General features: G+C 46.0%; 1 protein-coding gene and 1 pseudogene across 1 annotated transcript in view; both read right to left on the bottom strand.

The window, feature by feature from the left end:
- Positions 1-21,696, bottom strand: part of ZFYVE26 (zinc finger FYVE-type containing 26) — a 70,896-nt gene that overhangs the window by 11,837 nt on the left and 37,363 nt on the right. Inside the window, exons 23-35 of the mRNA XM_066272422.1 lie at positions 19,384-19,488; positions 17,347-17,469; positions 16,775-16,951; positions 14,842-15,088; positions 14,064-14,162; positions 11,715-11,875; positions 10,545-10,681; positions 8,034-8,065; positions 7,242-7,378; positions 6,120-6,340; positions 3,121-3,268; positions 2,672-2,881; positions 1,963-2,181 (exon numbers count right to left, since the gene is read on the bottom strand). Of these exons, the coding sequence (XP_066128519.1) occupies positions 1,963-2,181; positions 2,672-2,881; positions 3,121-3,268; positions 6,120-6,340; positions 7,242-7,378; positions 8,034-8,065; positions 10,545-10,681; positions 11,715-11,875; positions 14,064-14,162; positions 14,842-15,088; positions 16,775-16,951; positions 17,347-17,469; positions 19,384-19,488 (2,016 nt within the window). The remainder of the gene's footprint in view (positions 1-1,962; positions 2,182-2,671; positions 2,882-3,120; positions 3,269-6,119; positions 6,341-7,241; positions 7,379-8,033; positions 8,066-10,544; positions 10,682-11,714; positions 11,876-14,063; positions 14,163-14,841; positions 15,089-16,774; positions 16,952-17,346; positions 17,470-19,383; positions 19,489-21,696) is intronic.
- On the bottom strand, positions 20,185-20,304 carry LOC136336840 (small nucleolar RNA U3; annotated as a pseudogene).

Raw genomic sequence — 21,696 nt, 5'->3', positions numbered from 1 at the left:
AACATACAGGCCTTTTCAGTCCCAGTGGGAAGACACAATCGTAAACAGATTGCTGCGGTCCAGTGGGATAAAGGCAATAACAGAGTTATGTCCTCAGGATAATGGTGGTGTAAGGAAGAGATTTTTAACATTACTTGCATGTTCTGTGCATGAACAACAGAGAGGGTCTGAAAAGATAAAAAAGCATTCTCAAAGAAAACAGGAGGCGCAGGGCATTCTCGGTGGAGAGACAGCGCATGCGGACTTGCGGAGGTGAGAGAGTGCCTGGCGCAAGTCAGAAACAGGTCGTTTGGTAAATCTAACACGCAGGGTAAAGGGAGGATTTGTTGTGAAAATACACGGAGAAGTAAGGGGGCCTGATCCTGGTGCATGCTAAGGCATTTGGACTTCATCCTGTGGCTATGGGGGCCCACTGAAGGCCTTTTAGAGAGGGGACTAGCAGGACTAATGAGTAACATAAATAGCATGTATTTCTGTTTTAGAAAGCTCACTCTGGGCAGTGTGGTCAGTAACGGGGTGAAAGGGCAGAAAACAGGCCAAAACATAACACCTTCCATAGGCATTCAGTCGCAGTTGTCACAGTGTTCTTTTTCTATTGTTCCCAACCTGCTTGAGAATTAGGTAAGATGTCTCAGTTCAAGGGTAACTGTGATTACAGGACAGGAAAAGAAAGCTGCTCTCCCAGCTCTGGCAAACGTTAAGCGGGGCAATGCTGCCGTCAGCTTATTCCAAGATAAGAAACTAAGCAGCTTAACTCTGACTAGTCATTAGTTAGTAGAAACGGAACTGGGTGACTTACAGTCTCCATATGTACTTGGGAGAATCACATTTACCTCAAAACTCACTTGGAAACCGAGGGAAAGGAAAAGGTTAGCCATTAAACTCCAAATACTGTAACTCCCACATTATTCTTGAGACCTGGTTAGTAGCTAAGGCACAGTTAGTGGCTAAGGCAGTGTAGGGAAAACATTTCCGTTTCACTGCCCTGCAGAGGTTTGGTTAGGACTCTGGACTACTGGCTGCACCTGGAGCAATCCTACAAGATAGGTCTATTTGCAAACGTTCATTGACTGCCATTTTGAATTAGGGTGGCAGACTGAAATTACAGTATACCTTGAGGTCCTTTAGTTTGATATGAAATTTGGTATGAATCAGCCAATGCCTCATAAAGTTTGCATGGAATATTCAGATAAAGAAGGGAATGCCACAGGGTCATGGTGAAACCAAGTCCTGACTCTGCCTAACGACGGCTCCAAAGAAATATTGCCCGTCAGGGGCGCATGTGCCTCCTGTGGGAGGAGGGCGGCGGGGCCAGAGGCAGATGGGAGCACCCTGTCCATGTAGTCAGCACTGGAGCCCAAGTACAGGATCTGTACTGTTGGTGATTCCTGGCCCTGTGGCAACAACTCCAAATGGATGAGCAGCTGGGTCAGCAGCGGGCACGGTCCCAAGGCAGGTGGGAAGTATGTGTAAACAAAGAAGTCAAGCGGTTTGCCCAAGGCCATACCACTTATGGCCTTCCATTTCATTCATTCATCTACCCACACATTGCCTGATGACACAGATTAGTAACATACAGGCCTTTTCAGTCCCAATGGGAAGACACAGTTGTAAACAGATTGCTGCAATCCAGTGGGATAAAGGCAATAAACAAACATCTTATTCCAGAGGTTACACTCTCAACTACTATTTGATTCAGCTGTATGCTTTGGGAGAAGGGATGACATTTGTCATTGCCAGTCAGAGGGCAATTTGGGATCCAGGTTACAATTTGTTGCACACTCATCAAATTATGATTTGTGTGGACAGAACCTCCCATTTTGACCTGACTCTTCCAGAGGTGATCTTACCGCTCAACACAGGGTTTAGCTGAAGGGGGCTGTCCCCCAGCCCCTTAAAGCTGAGTGGCCAGCGTGAGAGGGCAAAGCAGGCAGGGCCCCTGCGGGCTGTGTGTGTGCCCACCTTGTTGAGGAGGTGCAGCAGGGCCTCCCGCACGCAGCCGTGCCTCATGTAGAAGCTGATGATGGCCAGGTTGGTGCTATAGGTATGCAGGTAGAAGAGGCATTCTTGGTAGTAGGTGTTGTTCATGACCTTCCCTTCAGGAACCACCTCCAGTGAGAGGCTCTGGGTCCGAAGGGTCGCTTCCAGTTCCTTCAGGGTGGCCAGGTAATCATCATCTTGCTGATGGGAAAGGACAGAGTGGGAGGGAGAAAGGGAACTAGGTAAGTTCTCAGCAGCGCCTGAAATGACTGTTTTCAAAGAATATCTAATAAGGTGCAAAAATGCGCACAATAATTTTAAGGATAAAAAAAATAGGCAGGGTACAAAATTCCATATAGTATAATACTGTGTAATACCAATTCCATTCAAACATAAAACACAGAAAATTCACCAAAATCTAAATACCTGTACTACCTATAGTCTGGATATGAGATTATATGTGATTTTTATCATTTTAAAAATAGTTTTCTTAAAAATGAAACTGGCTCTGTATTATTTATCAAACCATATATAGTTAGTTATCAAACTACATATAATGAAAAGAACAAACTACAGGCTGGTGGCCCTGAGCCAGGGCTGCCACTTTATGCTGGATGGGAATGACCTTTCCCCAGGTCATTATTGCTCTCCGGCCTCCCCGGAGTGGACCCTCTGCCTGCAGGGCTCTCACCAAGGACAGGAGTGGCCTCGTGGTGGACTCCAGGTACTCCACCACATCCTGGACCAGTCTGGAGCCGTAATTCAGCTGATTGGGGTCCAAAGGGGGCTTCAGGCAGCGACTGAACTTCTCCCGTGCGGCAGTGAGGTTCCCCGCCTTGAGGCAGGCCATTCCCCAAGCGTGCCAGGCCCCAGAGGTGTCCAGCCCAGTCTTTGTGGAGACCTGAAGGAGAAATCACTCCTTTTAGTTAGAGGGACCTACATCAAAGCCTGAGAGTCCCTAAGACCCATCTATCTCCTTGTTGCCAATCAGCTCTTCCTACCCCCACCTTGGCAAACTGGTCATGCCCCAAATACTTCCCCATAGCCAAGAACAACTGGGAGATGGCAGTGCCTGTTTGCAAGGCTGGGCAAAGGCAATTCCTTATAGTGGGGTAGAAGTAAGCTCTGTCTTTGCCTCACCTCAACGCCGAGTTGGTAGTACTCAGCTTCCAAAAGCTGGTTCCTTAGCCTGGTCACTGCAGCTGGCTGCAAGATCTGGTCCAGAGATGGCACGTGGCGATAGGCAGCAGCAACTAAAATATTCAGGACATCTACCTTGCTGATGTAGCTACAGGGAGGAAAAGGGCAAGGCAATGAGGCTCCGCAGTCTTACTACGAGTGGTTGCTGCTTGAAGGTTTTCTATTTCATGTCCAATGTGAAATGTGCTCGTGAGAACTGAGAGGTTCGTAGACACTATGAGGGAAGGCTCTGGAGTCAGACTCTGAACCCAACTCCATTGCTTTGCAGCTCTATGATCTCGGGCAAGTAAGTTAACCTTTCTTCGTCTCAATTTACTCGCCTGTAAAATGAATACAGAAATGAAATAACCCAAGGAAAAGGGCTTAGGATAGTGTCTGGAACTTTGCACGCACTCATTATGTTAGATATAAATACATGGAGAGGGGACACTTAGGTCTTTCCTTTGAGGCAAAGCCTTTACAGGAAATGTTGGAAGCTCATGAGTTACCTGTTTGCTTTTCTTTTTTTTTTTTTTTTTTTTTGTATTTTTTGTATTTTTCTGAAGCTGGAAACAGGGAGAGACAGTCAGACAGACTCCCGCATGCGCCCGACCGGGATCCACCCAGCACGCCCACCAGAGGCGACGCTCTGCCCACCAAGGGGCGATGCTCTGCCGCGACCAGAGCCACTCTAGCGCCTGGGGCAGAGGCCAAGGAGTAATCCCCAGCGCCTGGGCCATCTTTGTTCCAATGGAGCCTCGGCTGTGGGAGGGGAAGAGAGAGACAGAGAGGAAGGAGGGGGTAGGGGTGGAGAAGCAAATGGGTGCTTCTCCTATGTGCCCTGGCTGGGAATTGAACTCGGGTCCCCCGCACGCCAGGCCGACGCTCTACTGCTGAGCCAACCGGCCAGGGCCCCTGCTTGCTTTTTGGTCCTTTCACACCCTGCCTGCTTGGGAGAGCACAGAGACCAGATCGATGGCCTGCATTCCTGGTGAGTACAGAGGTCACATCACTACCATTCCCTGGGCTGCTGCTGGGCAGAGGCTTCCTGGCCCTTCCCTTGGATTCTGGTCCCTTAGACTTGATATACTTTCTCTGGGCTCACATTAGAGCCTACTAGGACTGTACCTTTGATATGGTCCTGACACCTGGTGATTGCAAAAACCTCAGACAGCCCAGAGAGCTGGATTACTCAGCCTAGTGCTGCCTGAACTCAAGGTTCTTAAATCTTGTATCATAATCGTAGCAAAAAACCCTGTGGATCCTGTCTTGTCCACTGATTTCCAAGAAAAGGGATTCAGTGCGTCACCAATGTTCAACCTAGTGGAAACGGAGTAGGAAAGTATAGAATGGAAAAGCAAATTTGTGGCACTGCATAGTGTTCATGTGTAATAGGTGGTGAGAGTTTTGTATGAGTGTGTTAAAAACAGTAAAAAAATACTCTGCGAATCAGTAGTTCTAAACACACGTGGGGGATGTATCCACTTCCTTCAGCAAACTGAATCCGGGGTGGGGGAGAAAGAATGTGTAATTTGAAACCAAGGCGAGAATCCCAGTGAAGTGAGGACTCCCTTAATATCCACTGCCCTCAGCCTAACACAGGAATTTCCTCCATCTACGTGAGATTTTGAAGGAAGGATAGGAATTGATGTTAAATTTGTTCCCCTTCCTAATCTGAATTTCTTGTTCTTTTAAAACAACTTTATCTCACTTCCATTACTTATATATTTGAGCTATATTTATAAAACATATTTTTATTGTTGCCTTATATTTTATCTTTTTGTTATATTGAGAGATTTCTGTTCTTTTCCCTCTTTCCTCCTCTATTTCTGGTAAATTGGTAGCTTTTTGGCTCTTTTCATGATTTTTAAAAAAACTTTACTTAACATGTTATATATATTTATTCATTTATCAACTTGAAAAATGATGTAGAATCTAGGGCCTCTTGATATAAAAGAGCAAAATTATCTCCTTAATACTTCCTTCCACTTTCTGTCCCACCCCTCCTGTCTTTTTCAACCTTTTTCTTTTTGTTAATAAAAAGAAGAAAGCTAATCTTTTTGGATTAGTTTTGGATTAGCTCTGTTATTAGCCCTCTGCATGGATATTCTCACTTTATCCTCATAACAGCCCTCAGAGGTAAGTATTATTATTGCCCCCGTTTCACAGAGGAGGAAACCGAGTCCCGGAGTGGTGAGCAGATGCGCCCAAGGTTACAGAGCTTGGAAGTGGTGAGGCTCCGAGCAAGTGCCTGCGCTGCTTACACTTCAAAGAAAATTACGCTCTCCGCTCCCACATCTGGCAAGGACTGACTACTGGGAATACACAACATGAGTCACACATCTGGGTGGATACGCTGGGAACTGTGTGTTTTCATTGTCAAGTTAATAAATGGAGGCAGAGCAGGTTGTACAGGGACCTGAGGCCTAATCGTACCTTTCGAAAGGTATTCTCCTTTATGACTCAGACTGCTACCTGTGACACAGGATACACAGTCCCCAGCATGCTTTATAGCTCTGTTACTCAGAACACCTCAAGGCCACAGGTTGAATTTGGTTGAAGTTGGGGTCGAGCTTTGATCAAGGCCAAGCATTGGACATTTAGGGAGGATACATCTTTAAAAGTCAGAAAGTTACACATAGGTTAAAGATGCTCCTCTAATCTGTTTTTAATTACAAATCAACCAGAGTTTTAATTTCTTCCTGACTGGGTACAGCTATAGAATACTCTGCTGTGAGGACCCACTCAGGGACCAAGAAGGAAGGACATGGGCTGAGAAGGTAGGGGAGGAAGACGGTTTGTGGTCTGGTATCAGCATTGCATTAACATCAGAGTGAGGTGCAAACATTCAGTGAGTCTTGTCAGAAAAGATGGAGAGGTGAAAACTCACAGTGGGGTCAGGAAAAGAAGATGGATAGAAAAGAATGCCGTGCAGAAGAACAGAGACTCAGTCCCATCACCTGTCGCAAAGGGCCAGGTCCTGGCTGCGGCCGGCCTTGACGAACATCACCTTGGCGCTGAAGAGCAGCTGCTTCATGATGTCGGTGAGCAGCCCTGCGTCCACCTCCGGGTTGGCGAGGCCCTGGGACAGCCTGCAGCAGTGCTCGATCAGCTGGTGGCCACAGGCAGTGCTGTCCCGGTGCAGGTTCAGGATGGCGATGCATAAGGAAGCGCTGGGGGCCTGGCAGGTGCGAGGAAGAGAGAAACGCACAGTGAGTCGGGGACCAAAGCATTCTTCAGATGCCATTAGAGAGCAGAATCATTCTTCCTATTTCACAAAACATGAAAAACACTGAAGAAGGAGCCAAAATCCCACCGCAAAGCAGAATGGGAACTAAGCAAGTTTCAGATGTCCTCAGTGGCGCCGCCAAAGCTCTGGGAAGAAAGCCAGCTGTGCTCATGTGTCACCTGCTTCTTAGGATGCTCGCAGATCCCTCCTTTTTCCAGTCTATGTCCCACTAACGCAGGTCTTCCTTATCAACAGCCTGCACTATGATAGTCACCTTGCTTTCCTGACCACCTGGAGAAGACTCTGCTTTAAGTCAATGGACACACTGCTGCTAAATTAATATTCCAAAAGCACATTCCAAAATACTATTTCATGGTCCCTGATGCCTCCTAAATCCATCATATTCCTTATTGCAGAATTGAGGTCCGTAAACATAAACAGCCCATTTCAATCCTACTGTTTACTACCTCTCTATTAACATCCTATCCCTTGAAATGAAACCATGTCCAGTTCCCCTGTAATTTCTGACACTGTGCTTTTGCTCAGATGTTCTAGTTTTCACTGTGCTTCATCCATCCTCACTCCCCTCACAACCCCCGCATTTCTGCTTGTCCAAACTCCTGCCGCTCTTCCAAGGCTCATCATAAATGCTACCTCCTCCATAAAGCTTTGTCTTAGCTCCTGTGCATTTCCCAGGATGTTCCTCATTTTCTGCCTTACTGGTTTACTTGTCTAAGCTCCCATACACTAAGCAAGCTAAGGCCAGGCTGTGCTCACCTATCTCTGCCTTTCCTGCCATATGACTACACATCACAAAGACACTCAAGTGGCCATTACATTTTATTGCCATTACCTGCTCATAGTAAAATTCATTCCGCACCAGCTCATTTTCTTCCTCGTTCAGGTCCAAAATCCACTCCACCTCAGGTGCTTTGGGGACTCTCACCACAGCTGAGAACGGGGGGCTTTCCCTCCTGGAGCTGTCTGGTGCTAAGGAGAGGAATGCCATCCATGTGTCAGCCACTGGCCAGCAGTGCCGTCCAGCCCAGCCCAGCCCAGAGAGCTGGCGTGAGTTGCAGGCAGATCCTGGCCTGCTATCTGAGTGCCCTTCCTCTTTCCTTGGTCCTTTTAATTTCCTTTAGGAGATCTCATTACAGTATCTCAAACTTTCTTTCCCACGGGAGACCTGCGAGGAGTATTACAGTGTTTCTCATACAACCCTGAGCAATACATGATTCTCAGATGGAAGGCTGAACCACTGGTTACTCAAAAACTAACCTGCTATGAAAGGATACAGGCCCAACTATTCATAGTGATTAAGTGGGTGAAGGAGGGGGCCTTGGGAGGTAGGATGATGGTGAAAGGGAACATAGGAGTTAAAAAAAAAAAGAACCTACTAAAAGTTAAGAACCAAATTTTTTGGTTGCTGGCCTTCTCAGTGCTGGAAGCTAATGGGCCAGAATGATAGGTTACTATGATGATAATCTTTAAGGGAAACAGACAGCTTGACTCACATGCTACAAATTTTCTTTGGCCAACCAGCTGGACTGAGATGCCATGAACGGTATCAGTTGTAGCTGATACTGAAGGAAAAGCCAATTTGAGCACATAAACAAAGAGCCCGGAGAATGTTCCTCAGCCTTACCTTCTGCTTGTCCTGGATTCTCCTCTGGTGCACTGGAAACAGAGGAAGAAACATGAAATGCCTGACTCTCTCCTCCTCATCTTTTTTTTTAAATTAATTTTTATTTATTTTATTTTAGAGAGCGAGATAGGAAGAAAGAAAAACATTGACTGGTTGTTCCACTTATTTATGCATTCATTGGTTGATTTTTGCAGGTGTCCTGACAGGAGATCGAACCCACAACCTTAGCATATCAAGACGGTGCTCTAACCAGCTGACCTACCCTGCCAGGGCTCCTCTTCTCTGCCATGAGCTTGGTGTACAGCATTGACATTTACTCCGTTACCTGAGTGAGATATCAGGGAATTATCCAGAACTCTCTTCTCTCCCTCACTTGTCACAGCCAATCACTCACCATTTCCTGTCCATTCCATTTCCTAAACTCTTCTTTAAATGTCCCCATCTCTCACTTCATCCTTGCCTCGGAGAAAGTCCTCATCATTTACTAGTAGAGACTTTTCAATAGCTGCTCAATTGGTCTCCTTGCTTCTGTCAACCCATTCTGTACTTTGCAGCTACAACAAGCTTTCAGAAATGCAAATCTGGTCAAATTATGCTTCTGCTTAAAATTCTTCAGTAGCTCCTCAGAGTAAAACCATTCCACATTTGCAGTTCAGACGACAAAGCTCCCTTGTGACCTGACCTGGCTACCTCTTGGGACCATCTCCTGCCACCCAAGACCTGTGCTCAACCAGCAGAGGTCCTGCCCACTCTGCCACCAACTCTGGTCAAATTCAGGTGGTACCAACAAACACTAAGTCCCTATGCTACAAGCCAGAGCCCAAGCCCTGAGTCATAAATCATGACTTGCATGAGAAGCCTGCTGGTCAACCCCAGCCCATGCTGTCCAAAGGCAAGCTGCAAGCCCTTGTGCCACCTCCTAAGTCCTCCCGGCTCAGCGGCTAGCCTCTAAGTCCAGGACACACTGATCAGAACCTAGCCCCTCACCAACTTATTTGCACTTCCTTTGCAGTAGGTCCTCCCACTTCTGGGCATGCTCTGTTTTATCTTATTTTCCTACTCATTTCTCATCTTCTAAGGCTCAGACCAGCTGCCACACCTCTTGGAAACCTTCCTGACCACTGTACTTATTTTAATTTTAATTTTATTTATTTATTATTTGACAGAGACAGAGAGAGAGAGTCAGAGAGAGGTATAGATAGGACAGACTGACAGGAATGGAAAGATGAGAAGCATCAATCATTAGTTTTCGTTGCGCGTTGTGACACCTTAGTTGTTCACTGATTGCTTTCTCATATGTGCCTTGACCGCGGACCTTCAGCAGACCAATTAACCCCATGCTGGAGCCAGTGACCTTGGGTCCAAGCTGGTGAGCTTTGCTCAAACCAGATGAGCCTGTGCTCAAGCTGGTGACCTCGAGGTCTCGAACCTGAGTCCCCTGCATCCCAGTCCGACGCTCTATCCACTGCGCCACCGCCTGGTCAGGCAACTGTACTTATTTCATGACCTTGTGGTCTATTTGTTGGTTGTCTCCCCACTAACATGGGGGTTTCTTGAGAGCAAAGTGATTATTGCTGAGTGATTACTTAATGAAAGAATCCCCATCAATACTAACTGCGCATTTAAAATCTCAGCACTATGGCAGGTAGGTAATTCCCTGGCCCCACCCTGAGGGAGGCAATGGCATGCCAGGATCACAGAAACTGTAGTATAAGCATGACACGCCTGCCTTCTTATAAGATCAGAAATCATCATGGTAAATAGTGACAAAAATGTCATTTTAAAACAAACACAAAAATGCTGTTACACTATTGAGCAGAAGGTAAAATCTACTTCAGTCTATAAGTAAAACATGAAGTAAGTTTGCTTCATGGTTGCTTTGGCTCAGATGTTCTAGGAGTCTTAGTTTTACCCCCTTTGCTGCTAGAAGTAGTGGAAAAAAACTGAGCAACACTGAGCCAGCCAGCACAGTCCTGATCTCTCTTGCCAGAGGTAGGAGCAGTTTCTGAAATTTGTCACTAAGTGAACTGTGTGTGGGAAAGTACAGGATTAGTGGGAAGGCTTCTCTAATTATGAACAAGCCAGGATGACTAGCTGGATTAGAGCTGATGAAATTGATGTCTAAACATTCAGCAGGTGTGACTAGGCTGCTCTGAGTCCAGCTGACACCAACTGGAGTAAGAGCGGCTGTAAAACAGGAGAGCGGGTTGGGGACCTCAGGTCACCGTCAGGGGACGGGCTGTAGAACCAGCTGTGCTGATCTCAGGGCACATCATGGACGAGCCTTAAACTTGGCTTCCTCTCACCCCTATTTCCTTTCTTAGAAGTTTCTCTGACCAAGGTCACACATTCCACTGTAGAGCTAACGGCATTTAAGTGTGCATGTGAAGTGAAAATCTTTGTAATTGTTCCATATTCGAGACGCTCTCCACACTGAGCCTCCTAGGTGTGAGCTCTTGCGGGAGGGTGCAGTGGTCAGGAGCAGCAGCAGCCCCGCTGCCGGACACTTACTCTTTGTTGTAGTAACCATAGCACTGGTCACACACACGAGTAGGGTTCTCTCTGCAGCCTTCCACAACCATTTTCTTGGTGGAGCAGGAACTGCACACTAGCCGGCCGCAGCGGCGACAGTGATGACGTCTGTTGAACTGAGCAGGGTCAGAGGGAAGAGAAGGGAAGGGGGTAGGGGAGAGAAGGTGAGATTGCGGGAACCGGGTGTATAACTGTTAACCCATTTATCCTTGGTATCGGCCCCTGTGACTTATTAATAACATCAGGTGCTTGGGCCTCTGTTGAGAAAGAACACACTAGTGCTTGCCTTCAAGAAGCAGAGATTTAAAGATACCTCTCAGCTGAGCAGCAAAGGTGTCATGGACGGTCTTGCAATAGCTCCTGATAAGTTCTATCTGTCTGCGGGGCAACATGTAAAGGTAGAACAAAAACCAGTGGGGAGGAAGTAGCTTTCTCAGCCAAGGCAGATCTGATTTCTACATGGGATTAATGATGATGAAAAATTATTCTTTTTTTCAAAATATTTCACAAGTACTGCCTCATGCCATTATAAGAGGTTGGTAATCATATTACACCTCTTTTATAAATGAAGAGGAAACAGACAGAGAAATTACAACATCATTGTTTTCATCAGCGCTGAGCTCATATACCAGTCAGGCACTGTGTTAAGTGTAGCAACATTTGTTATTGTGAATAGTCCTTACAGTGACATGAACCAGATACCATATCCCAAGTATATAAGTGGGTATCTGAGACTGAAAAAGTTAATAATTACATTGTTAATAAGAGGGAGAGCTAGGATTAGAACCCAGATCTTCTGTCTCCAGAGGCAGCACATACAACCACTACCAGGTCATCTGTTGTATCCTAGGGGAGCTAGGAACAAGATCTTCTAATATTTGGTGACTCCTCTGCTCTACCAGTCTACCTTGTTTCTGTTTTTTCATGAGAATGGCAAGGATTTTAGAATTTAAGGCTATTTGAGGGCATCTACCTCCTGTTTGAATCCAGAAAATACATTCTGGTCAGGTCAAAGATAAATCCAAAGTCTTAGATTTGGTAGTTCTTTTGGAAATAGCAATATTTTCTTAGGGACAGGAAGTGATTATAAACCGAGATTCGTGAACGAGAGTTTTCCTTCAGATGAAGTTGGAGACCAACGCTGCTTACCATGGTGAAGTGCTCTCCGCGGCAGACCATGCAGACGCTCTCACTCTCGTCCGGTACCCACTGGTGCCTGGCCGGCGGTGTCGCCGGGGGCACAAACTCCAGCAGGGGCTGACTCTGTGGGACACTCTCCCTCGGACTGGGGGAATGTACAGCGGAGACACCTGGGGGTCAGAGACAGAAGTCAGAGTAAAAGGTGATCAATAGTTCCGTTCATAAATGAAGGAGGAATGAGAGAATTCGAATTTCACTATTTTACAAATCTCTACTGAAGTAACAGATCCAGCTAATGGTCATTGATGGCTGATTGCCCCACAAGAAGACAGACAACTGGACATTGTATATGTCCCAATGGGAGGCACACAATCATCCATCAAATATGCTGCCCAAACTTGAATCAAATCAAGTTTCTAGATCTCTCTCCCAGCACACTAGAAATTTAGGGGACAGAGACCCAGCTTGCCATGGGGCAGCAATCAGCAAAAGCCAGCATGTGGGATACTCTTCCGGACAAATGACCTACTTTCCTCCACAAGTGAAAAAGATATAGGGAACCTATTGATTAAAAGAGATTTAAGAGATATTTTAGCCAAATGCCATGTGTGAACATTATTTTGATCTTTTTTTTTTTTAATTTATTTATTCATTTTTTTAGAGAGGAGAGGGAGAGACAGAGATAGAAGAGAGACAGAGAGAGAGAGGGGGGGAGGAGCTGGAAGCATCAATTCCCATATGTGCCTTGACCAGGCAAGCCCAGGGTTTCGAACCAGCAACCTCAGCATTTCCAGGTCAACGCTTTATCCACTGTGCTACCACAGGTCAGGTTATTTCGATCTTGATTCTAGGAAAAACAATTCTAAAAAATAAATCTTTATGAGACAACAGGGGAAATTTGACTACTGACTGGATAGTTGTTAACAATAAGGGATTGATTGTTCATTTGGTTTTAGGAACGATAATAAAACGTTATGGTTTTGTTTTATAAATGTCCTTACTTTTAGAGATATATACTGATAGATTTATAAATAAAGTTATGTCTAAGATTTGCTTCAAAATAATCCAGAAGAAAGACAGGGGTAGAGATGAAGCAAGAATGATCATCAAGAAATGAAAATTACTGTAGCTCCTTTTGTGTTTTAAAAACCTTTTACAATAAAAATAATAATAATAATAAAAGCCCCAAAATCATAAACCAAAGCTGCTCAGGCCACCTTGCGCACGTGTGACGCGGCCCGTGCGCCTGAGTCTGAGCCTCCCCACAGGACTGCGGGTTCTCATGAAGCATGGCTAATTCTCAGAGAAGGGCCATGAAACGCCACGGTCTTTGCTTTATGGTGTTTAAGGAGATTCCCTGTCGCCTTGCAGAGCAAGGTTGGCAGGTCACAGACACAGAAAACTGAAAAACATAGTGACTCTTAGCAACACCCAAAAGAAGGAGGCTCCGGATCTGTCCCCGGAATCCTCCTCTGACCACTGGCAGAACAAACACTTGCTGAGCTTCTTCTCAATGTGGGCCACTGCGCAAGGGGCCAGGCTGGGGGGGAGAGCGGTAAAAGGGGCAACCAACACATCCGTGGGGGTGATGGACAGAAGTAATTAAGAGCAGCAGAGCCGCAGAATAAACATGAGGACTAAATACAGTTGATCCTCCTTATCAACAGATTCTGTATTTGTGAATTTGCCTATTCACTAATATTTATTTGTAACCTCAAGATCGATATTGACATTGCTTTCACGGAATGTGGAGTGGAGAATAATTTAAGTCTCCGACAACAGGCTCTCAGCCGAGGCTGGACAAGGTGAGGTGCTGCTCTCTTATTCTAGCTGTCACACAGAGATGGCCAGAGGACAGAGACGGCCGGGGACAGGGCTGTGCAGGGCAGAAGTTCCAGCTCTGGGGCTAGCTGGATAGTGTTTAAATTCCAACTCCGCCGCCAACAGTGGGCAGCCTGAGGCAAGTCACTGAACACTTTTGAACTTTTGCTCTTTTGTAAAATAAGTAAAATAGAATCTACTGGTACAAAAACTGTTTTCAATTCAAGATTATAATTGATGTGATATATATATATTCCTATATAAGTATATAAGATATATATATGTGATATATATCTTATATCCACACGTGCACATATTTTCGTAGCAGCAGTATTCACCAATACAGTGTTTGTAGACACTAAAGATATACTACCTTGAAAAATGAGAATTGCCTGTATGCTGAATTTTCTAGGGTACACAAAATTGGACAAACCAAGAAAAACAGATAGGATGCTGTAACTGGAAATAAAGAATCAGAAAGTCAGAGTAAGGCAAGATGGAACTGAAAATCGGGTAGCTCTCGGAGCCTGTTCTCACCAGCGCCAGCAGCAGAAGGGAACTCGACTGATGGGGACCTAGCCAAGGTCTCGAGGTCCGCAGCCTGACTGACAGATTCTGGGAGGTGAGTCACAGATTCTGCAGAGGGAAAATGCGGTCAGAATATTGTTCTACCAGAGGCATCTCTACTCACTGTGCTGGGCATGTAGTTCAAAGCCCTGCTGGTTTCACTGGTTGTCATTCCATGATTCTACCAGGTATAAAGGGAACGGTAGAGGCACTTCTAAGCCAACAGCATGCATGCGTCTTAAAGTCCTCAACAAAGTATGTTTATAAAGGCACATGAGAAAATAAAGTAGATGCTAGTATTTACAAAATAAATAAAACAATGTCCAGAGGGAAGTGGAGGATGATGCCCCTGGAGGGATAGGGAGGAAGAAAAAGAGCTGGTGGGAACATCGGCCCGTATTTCATTCTTGAAGAGGCTGAGTCAGCTCACATGCTGGTGATAGCTGACGAGACCCTGGGGACGGAGCATACCCTCATACAAACTGAGGGCACCGAGGAGCCCACGGCCCCAAGGCCACACAGAGACCACTGCAGCCTGTCCGTCTCCCGAACCTTTATAAGCACACAGTGATTATCTACCAATTTACAATTCTGGTTTGCTTGCTACTTTCTCCGAGACCAAGATCTCTTCTACTCTCCTTCAGTCTTCATCAACTCAAGTAATAAGAGCGAAGAAATTAAAGCCGAGGATGTAGCATAAGCACTTCTTCCTCCATGTAGAACCCCCATCTAGGGTGCAGGCAGTTACCTGATCGTTTCTCCCTCAGCGGGTATGGGAAGTCGAGGGCTTTTCCCGCGTACGTGGAAAGCAGTGAGTCGACCTGGTCCATGGTGAAGCCGATCTCCTGCCCGGCCAGCAGCTGGTGCAGAGTCTGCACAGCCACTGTGGCCCAGTCCACTTTCATGTTCATGAGCAGCTGCTCCAGCATGAGGAGGGGGTTAGAGGACAAGTGGGAATAGCTGGCCCGGTGCTGCTCAGGCAGGGTCAGCAGAACCTGTTTGTGGGGAACATCCACAGAGTAAAGAATACGGTACGCAAACCTCAGAAGAAAGCCCAGAGTCCTACTGGGAAGGGGCGGGAGGCCAGGGACCGAGGGTACACAGCTAACTACTAAAACTGGCCAGCAGTCTTTTAGGAAGCAAGGCTGGATTCCTAGCTAAATCCTCCAGGCGGCAATAGGAAGGACACTCCAAGTACCTTCACCTAGAGGAGGCGTCCGCAAACCTTTACTGTAAGAGGTCAGGGAGTAAATATTTTAGGTTTTATGGGCCATAAAGACTCCGTTGCAACTACTAAACTATGCCAATGTAGTGGGAAAACAGCCACAGATAATATGTAAGTGAGTGAATGTACTTGTGTTCCAGTAAATCTTGGTTTCAAAGCAAGCTGAGGAGTGGATTTAACCCACCAGTGGTAGGCTGCTGACCTCTGGCCTAAGCATGCTCTAAGCATGGTTGAGTTCTGCCTGACCTTAAAGCCAATGGCCTCTCCATTTCAGGCTTTATTAGAACGAGCAATATAAGGTATGTCTGTGGACTTCCTGACCTGGCACCTCCAACGTTCTACAGGTAAATGATGACTCCAAACTTCTTCTAGAGGTTGTTATCGCTAGGGTTGAAACCTTTTCACTGGCTCTTCTTATTGTCAGTTTTCAAGGAGTCCTCCATTTAAGTATAGTACATTGAAAAGAAAAAATAAGATTATCTTCTTTAGGAACATTTTAGGTAGTTGAACTTTTTAGCAAGTGGCCAGTCATCAGATTTCTGGCTCTCTCAGTATCATTCTATACTGCTCACAAAAATTAGGAGATATTTTATCATTCATATTCATTTTGAAATATCCCCTAATTTTTGTGAGCAGTATATTTTTGGGCAGAGTATCTGACTACCAATCAGAATTATTAGATGAGTGTCAGAGGGCCCTATTTCTCCCCAAACATTCTTTCACTGGATTACTTTTTCTGCTTTATAATTTTTTTTCTATTTGTGTCTCCAAGGTTATGTATCAGAGATAAGGAGCTACCTCATCTTATTACCTAGCCCCTGGTCAGCAAACTGTGGCTCGTGAGCCACATGTGGCTCTTTGGCCCCTTGAGTGTGGCTCTTCCACAAAATACCATATGCAGGCATTACCTCAATAAGGAGTGTACCTACATATATAGTTTGAGTTTAAAAAATTTGGCTCTCAAAAGAAATTTCAATCATTGCACTGTTGATATTTAGCTCTGTTGACTAATGAGTTTGCCAACTACTGTAGACAATTAACCCTTTATCATGCAGTACTCTCAAATCCTCACATCAGAGTTTCTTTGGAAGAGAGCCAGGCCCTGTCACAAGAGATTCAGTTTTAATTGATCTGGGGTAGAGGCCAACTACTGGTATTGTTTAAAAGTCCAGGCGATTCTCATACACAGTCAGAAATGAGATAGCAAATGCCAGGGAAAACAGAAAGAGCCCTTAAGAGGACCAGGTAAAATTCACTTTGGTGGGGGCAGTAAGAGAACGGCAAGTGCCAAGGGACTCGGCCAGGGTACGGAGGGCTGCTAGGATAAAGGTTTTATACAGCACGAGCCAAAGATGGCCGGTGCCTGGGAGAGCCACCAACAGGGCAAACTCTGAAGCGGGAGCTGGGTCAGCAGTCCCCCCTCAGGGGAGCTTTCCCGGCACCCGCTCCTCCCTACCTTGGATCCCATGTACAGCGCCCGGATCTCACGGTGTCGGAGAGCAGTCAGCTTTCCATAGAAGTGGGTGGTGAGGTAGTTGGCCAAGAAGTGAGAAGTGGCTAAGCTGGGGTGCTGGTCGAGGGACTGCTCTGTGACCTCGAGGCACATGGAGGGGTCAGGAATTCTTCGCAGAAGCTGTTGTGGGAGAAAGGTAGAGGAGAAAGGTGAGGCCTATAGAACAACTTAGTCCAGCCTTGTTCTGTTTGAGAACAAAGATTTATTCGTTTTGGACGAACCCCTCCTCTGTGCTCATTTTTCTCAGCACCCCCGTAGCTTCACAAATGAGGGCTTGCACAGGACCGGAGTGCAGCAGAATCCGGGACCCAGCTGCCCCTCTGGCACCTAAAGCAGGGGTAGGCCCCTTCTGCTCAAGAGTCTGACTATAACCAGCTCCTGAAGGACAAGAAGGGGCAGATATGAGGTTGCGCGTATTTGCAGAGAAGTAAGCAGGAACAGAGCCATCTGATTTGACTAGCCTTCCTGTCCCTCCCAGCCTCCCCACCAAAACGGAAAAATGTTGGGAGTCTTACTTGCACAGCCTTTTCATGATCTCCTCTTTCTAGAAGGTAAAGAAGATGCTTTTGATGTAGGCTGATTAAATGTTCTCTTGGAATGGGGTACAGGCTGCCCCATTCCTCACACAGCCCGTACTCCTGGAAGAAAACATACACACGCCTTCAATCCCTTTAAATGACTGGCCGTGGCATTCATCCAGCTTTTGCCTGATTCTTCTGAGCGATCGCGAGTCTGCTAAAGTCCCAGAAAGTTTGGTAGGTGCTGATGGGAACTTCACTACAGGATTAAAAAGGGATCATAAACTCAAAGGATTAGCGTGGCAAGGAAAGTTATGAAAACGATCAAAGTGGGTTGACTGCTAATGATATAATTTTCATCATTATAAAAAGGAAAAGCAGATGACAGACAGTGACTGACACTTGGTGTCAGCCCTGAGAGAGACAATGCAAGTGGGGAGACTGTCCAGAAGGAACAGTGCCTGCTCAGCATTGATCGTGGCCTGGAATGTGCAGGTCCAGTTATTAGACTTTAAAACGTTAAAAAAAGTCCCTAACTTAAAATGTTGGCAATGAAATCAACACAAAAATAAAAATTCTGCAGACCAGTACTGGATAGGCCAAACAAACATGTTTGGGATTGGATTCTGTCCTTGTCGCCCTTTGCTCTTCACCCCACCCCCTTTGGTGGACGCTGGATTAAAGTTCCAGAGAAGAGTATTACAAGTATTACAAGCTTGTATACTCTTGAAGTATACAAGCTTCGTCCAAGTATTCTAACGTGGCGGTGGCGTCGAGAACGCCCTCCCCACAGCTCTGCCTGCTGCTGCCTCCTTCAGGATGCTTTCTTGTTTCTCAGGCTACCTTAGGTGTCCTGCTGATGTTACTACTACAATCTGGGTTTACTGCTGTCACTTGACACCTAATAATTACCTAGGAAGATATCTCTCATCTTCCCAAACTGTGAGCTGCTTGAGGAGAAGGACTGAGCTTAATCATCTTTGTGTCACCACCGTATAGCACAGTGCCCATCAAATAAAAGGTATTTGATAAATGTTTTCTGGATGACTGAGCATCTGAATGAGCATAGCTCCATTTTGAACTATAGTATATCAGCTCCTTAAAAGGTAGATAACTTCGGTCCTGGCCAGTTGGCTCAGCGGTAGAGCATTGGCCCAGTGTGTGGAAGTCCCGGGTTCGATTCCCAGTCAGGGCACACAGGAGAAGCACCCATCTGCTTCTCTACCCTTCCCCCTCTCCTTCCTCTCTAACTCTCTCTTCCCCTCCCATAGCCAAGGCTCCATTGGAGCAAATTTGGCTTGGGTGCTGAGGATGGCTCCATGGCCTCACCTCAGGTGCTAGAATGGCTTTGGCCACAACAGAGCAACGCCCCAGATGGGCAAAGCATCGCCCCCTGGTGGGCATGTGGGTGGATTCCAGTCGGGTGCATGCGAGAGTCTGTCTGACTGCTTCCCCATTTCTAACTTTGGAAAAATACACACACACACAAGAAGGTAGATAACTTCTATATGGCACTCAAATGTCCGAGAAACACATGAAGACATAGCCAAGGTCATTACTAATCACAGAAAGGAAAATTAAAACAATGACATATCATCCTATTGGCAAAAAGTGAAAAGTTAGACAATAGCAAAAGTGAGTAAGGATATGGAGCAATAGGAACTATGGCGGGAGTAGAAGCGGGGCAACTGATTTGAAGAGCAGTTGGTAACATCTTAGTGAAGGTGAGATGCTCATGCCCGCTGACACAGCAATTCCACCGCTATGTGTACATCCTATACCCAGTGTATGCAGTGTAGAAAGTCTCAAGTATGAATACAAGGTGATATAGTATAAAAGCATCAACTGTTATTATTTCTATACTTCTCTATATATTGGTAAATTCATACACACACACACACAAAAGAAAAAAGAATGGGATGTAGTTATAAAAAAATGTGGACATTGATATGGGGGAAAGGGTATACACAACTAGCTAAAGAGTTGTAATTCTGCAAAGAGGAGGAAGGGGAATGCCAGCCAGGAACATGGTACCTTTGCTTCTAGAATCATGTTCATGACAGTTGATGGGTCCTCAATGCAACAGTTCCTCAGGGTCTGCCAGTTTCTCCACACTGGGGTAGCCTGCAGACCTAGAATCTAAGGAAAGACAGAAAAAGCTGTCAAACCACAATGCCGCTTCTTCCTCCATTAACGAGTCATTGGAGTTTCCAGGGAGGAGCCATCCCTAAGTCTTTGTCCCGAAGTCAGGCTGTCATAACTTGCCGGGAGAGAGGAGAAACTGGAGCAAATGGGGCAAAGATTGTTTAGAGGAGAGCGAACCCATCAGAGTTCAAAGACTCAGTGGGGAGGGCAGGATTGGGGCCTTTCACTGTGAGGGCAGTTCTCAGGGGTTTCTGCACCTTTCAGCTTGTTCACCCTTCCAGGGCCACTTGTCCCAGGCTCCTCCATCTCAAAACTCTACTTAGATATCCTGCGGGCTTGAAAGCTCTAAGATAGCCTGGGATCATCTTTCATGCGGCATTTAGCTTTGCAAGACAAGGGCTGAGCAAGAGTGGAAAGAAGACATTTTTCACCTGACATTTTCCCCTGCCTTTCCCTGGTGGGGCTCTGAACTCTGTTCAGTTCCAAGTACACACGGAGAAACTGGCACATATTTTACACTTGCTGTCACCCAAATCTGTCTCCCCGAGCATCTGTATCTTGAATGTAACATATACCCTGCAAGAATATTTACTTTTGAAATTGTCACTTGAATGCATCCTTTCAAAATGGCTCTTGAAATTCAGCTGAAATTTAAAACATTCTTTTTTTTTTATTATATTAACTTACCACTCAGACTGCATCCTCTCACTCTTACTCTCCCAAAGGAAGAGAAGAATGATCATCAATAGCAAAAGGCAGTTGCACAAGCAACACCAAGAGCCGGCTTCACGTTCTTAAAACATTCTTTAAAAAGACATATTATGAGGTAAGTTCTATAAAAAACTCCTGAAAAATAACAAAAGACTGCAATGGACATAAAACATCCACAAAGCTCAAATATAGTGTGTCTGTAAAGTCATGGTGCACTTTTGACCGGTCACAGGAAAGCAACAAAAGACAATAGAAATGTGAAATCTGCATCAAATAAAAGGAAAACTCTCCCAGTTTCATACCTATTCAGTGCAGTTCGATGTGAGCTCATGCACAGATTTTTTTAGGGCTCCTTAGGTAGCTACCTTGTATAGCGTCTACAGACTCGTCATTGACTGACAGCCTACCAGAACGGGGTTTCTCCACCAAACTGCCGGTTTCCTTCAACTGCTTATCCCACTGAGTAATGTTATTTCTATGTGGCGGCGCTACGTTATAAACGCGCCAACATTCACATTGCACTTTGGTCATGGATTCGAATTTAGCGAGCCAAAGAACACACTGAACTTTCCCCTGTACTGTCTACATCTTGACTGGCATGGCCATGGGCTGCTCTGCTGTATACACGGTGTTACATCATCATCTGCACTTGCGCACATGCTGCCACATCATCCTGCAGAAACTGGGAGGGTTTTCCTTTTATTTGGTGCAGATTTCACATTTCTACCGTCTTTTGTTGCTTTCCTGTGACCAGTCAAAAGTGCACCATGACTTTACAGACACACTGTATACAGGATGGCCTGACCGGTGGTGGTACAGTGGATAAAGTGTTGACCTAGAACGCTGGGGTCACTGGTTCAAAGACCCAAGGTTACAGGCTCTGAGCATGGGCTCGTCAGCATGGGGTCACTGGCTTGAGTGGGGCCAGGGGTGTGTGTGTTCATCCACATGATCTCAAAGCTCAGCAGCTTGAGGCCCTGGTCAGTTGGCTCAGCAGTAGAGCATCAGCCCAGCGTGTGGAAGTCCTGGTTTTGATTTCTGGTCAGGGCACACAGGAGAAGCGACCATCTACTTCTCCACCCCTCCTTTTCTCTTTCTCCTCCTCTCTCTCTTCCCTTCCCTCAGCATGGCTCGAATGAGTAAGTCGGCTTCAGGCATTGAGGACAGCTCCATGGCCTCGCCTCAGGTGCTAAAATAGCTCAATTGCCAAGCAATGAAGCAGTGGCCCCAGATGGGCAGAACATCAGCTTCAGACAGGGGTTGCTCCCAATCAGGGCACATGTGGGAGTCTGTCTCCCTCCCTTCCTGCCTCTCATTTGATTAAAAACCAAACCAAACCAGATAAAACACCTCAGCAGCTTGAGCCCAAAGGTCACTGGTGTGAAAAGCGTAAGATCACTGACTTAAACAAAAGGACACTGGCTTGGCCCTGGTCAAGGCACATGCAAGAAGCAATCAATGTATGTACAGCTAAAGCGAAAGCAATGACGA

Source organism: Saccopteryx bilineata, chromosome 4 (genome assembly GCF_036850765.1).
Source record: "Saccopteryx bilineata isolate mSacBil1 chromosome 4, mSacBil1_pri_phased_curated, whole genome shotgun sequence".
Taxonomy (NCBI): domain Eukaryota; kingdom Metazoa; phylum Chordata; class Mammalia; order Chiroptera; family Emballonuridae; genus Saccopteryx; species Saccopteryx bilineata.
The sequence above is the reverse complement of the archived record's forward strand: the minus strand, read 5'-3'. Positions and strand labels throughout refer to the sequence as shown.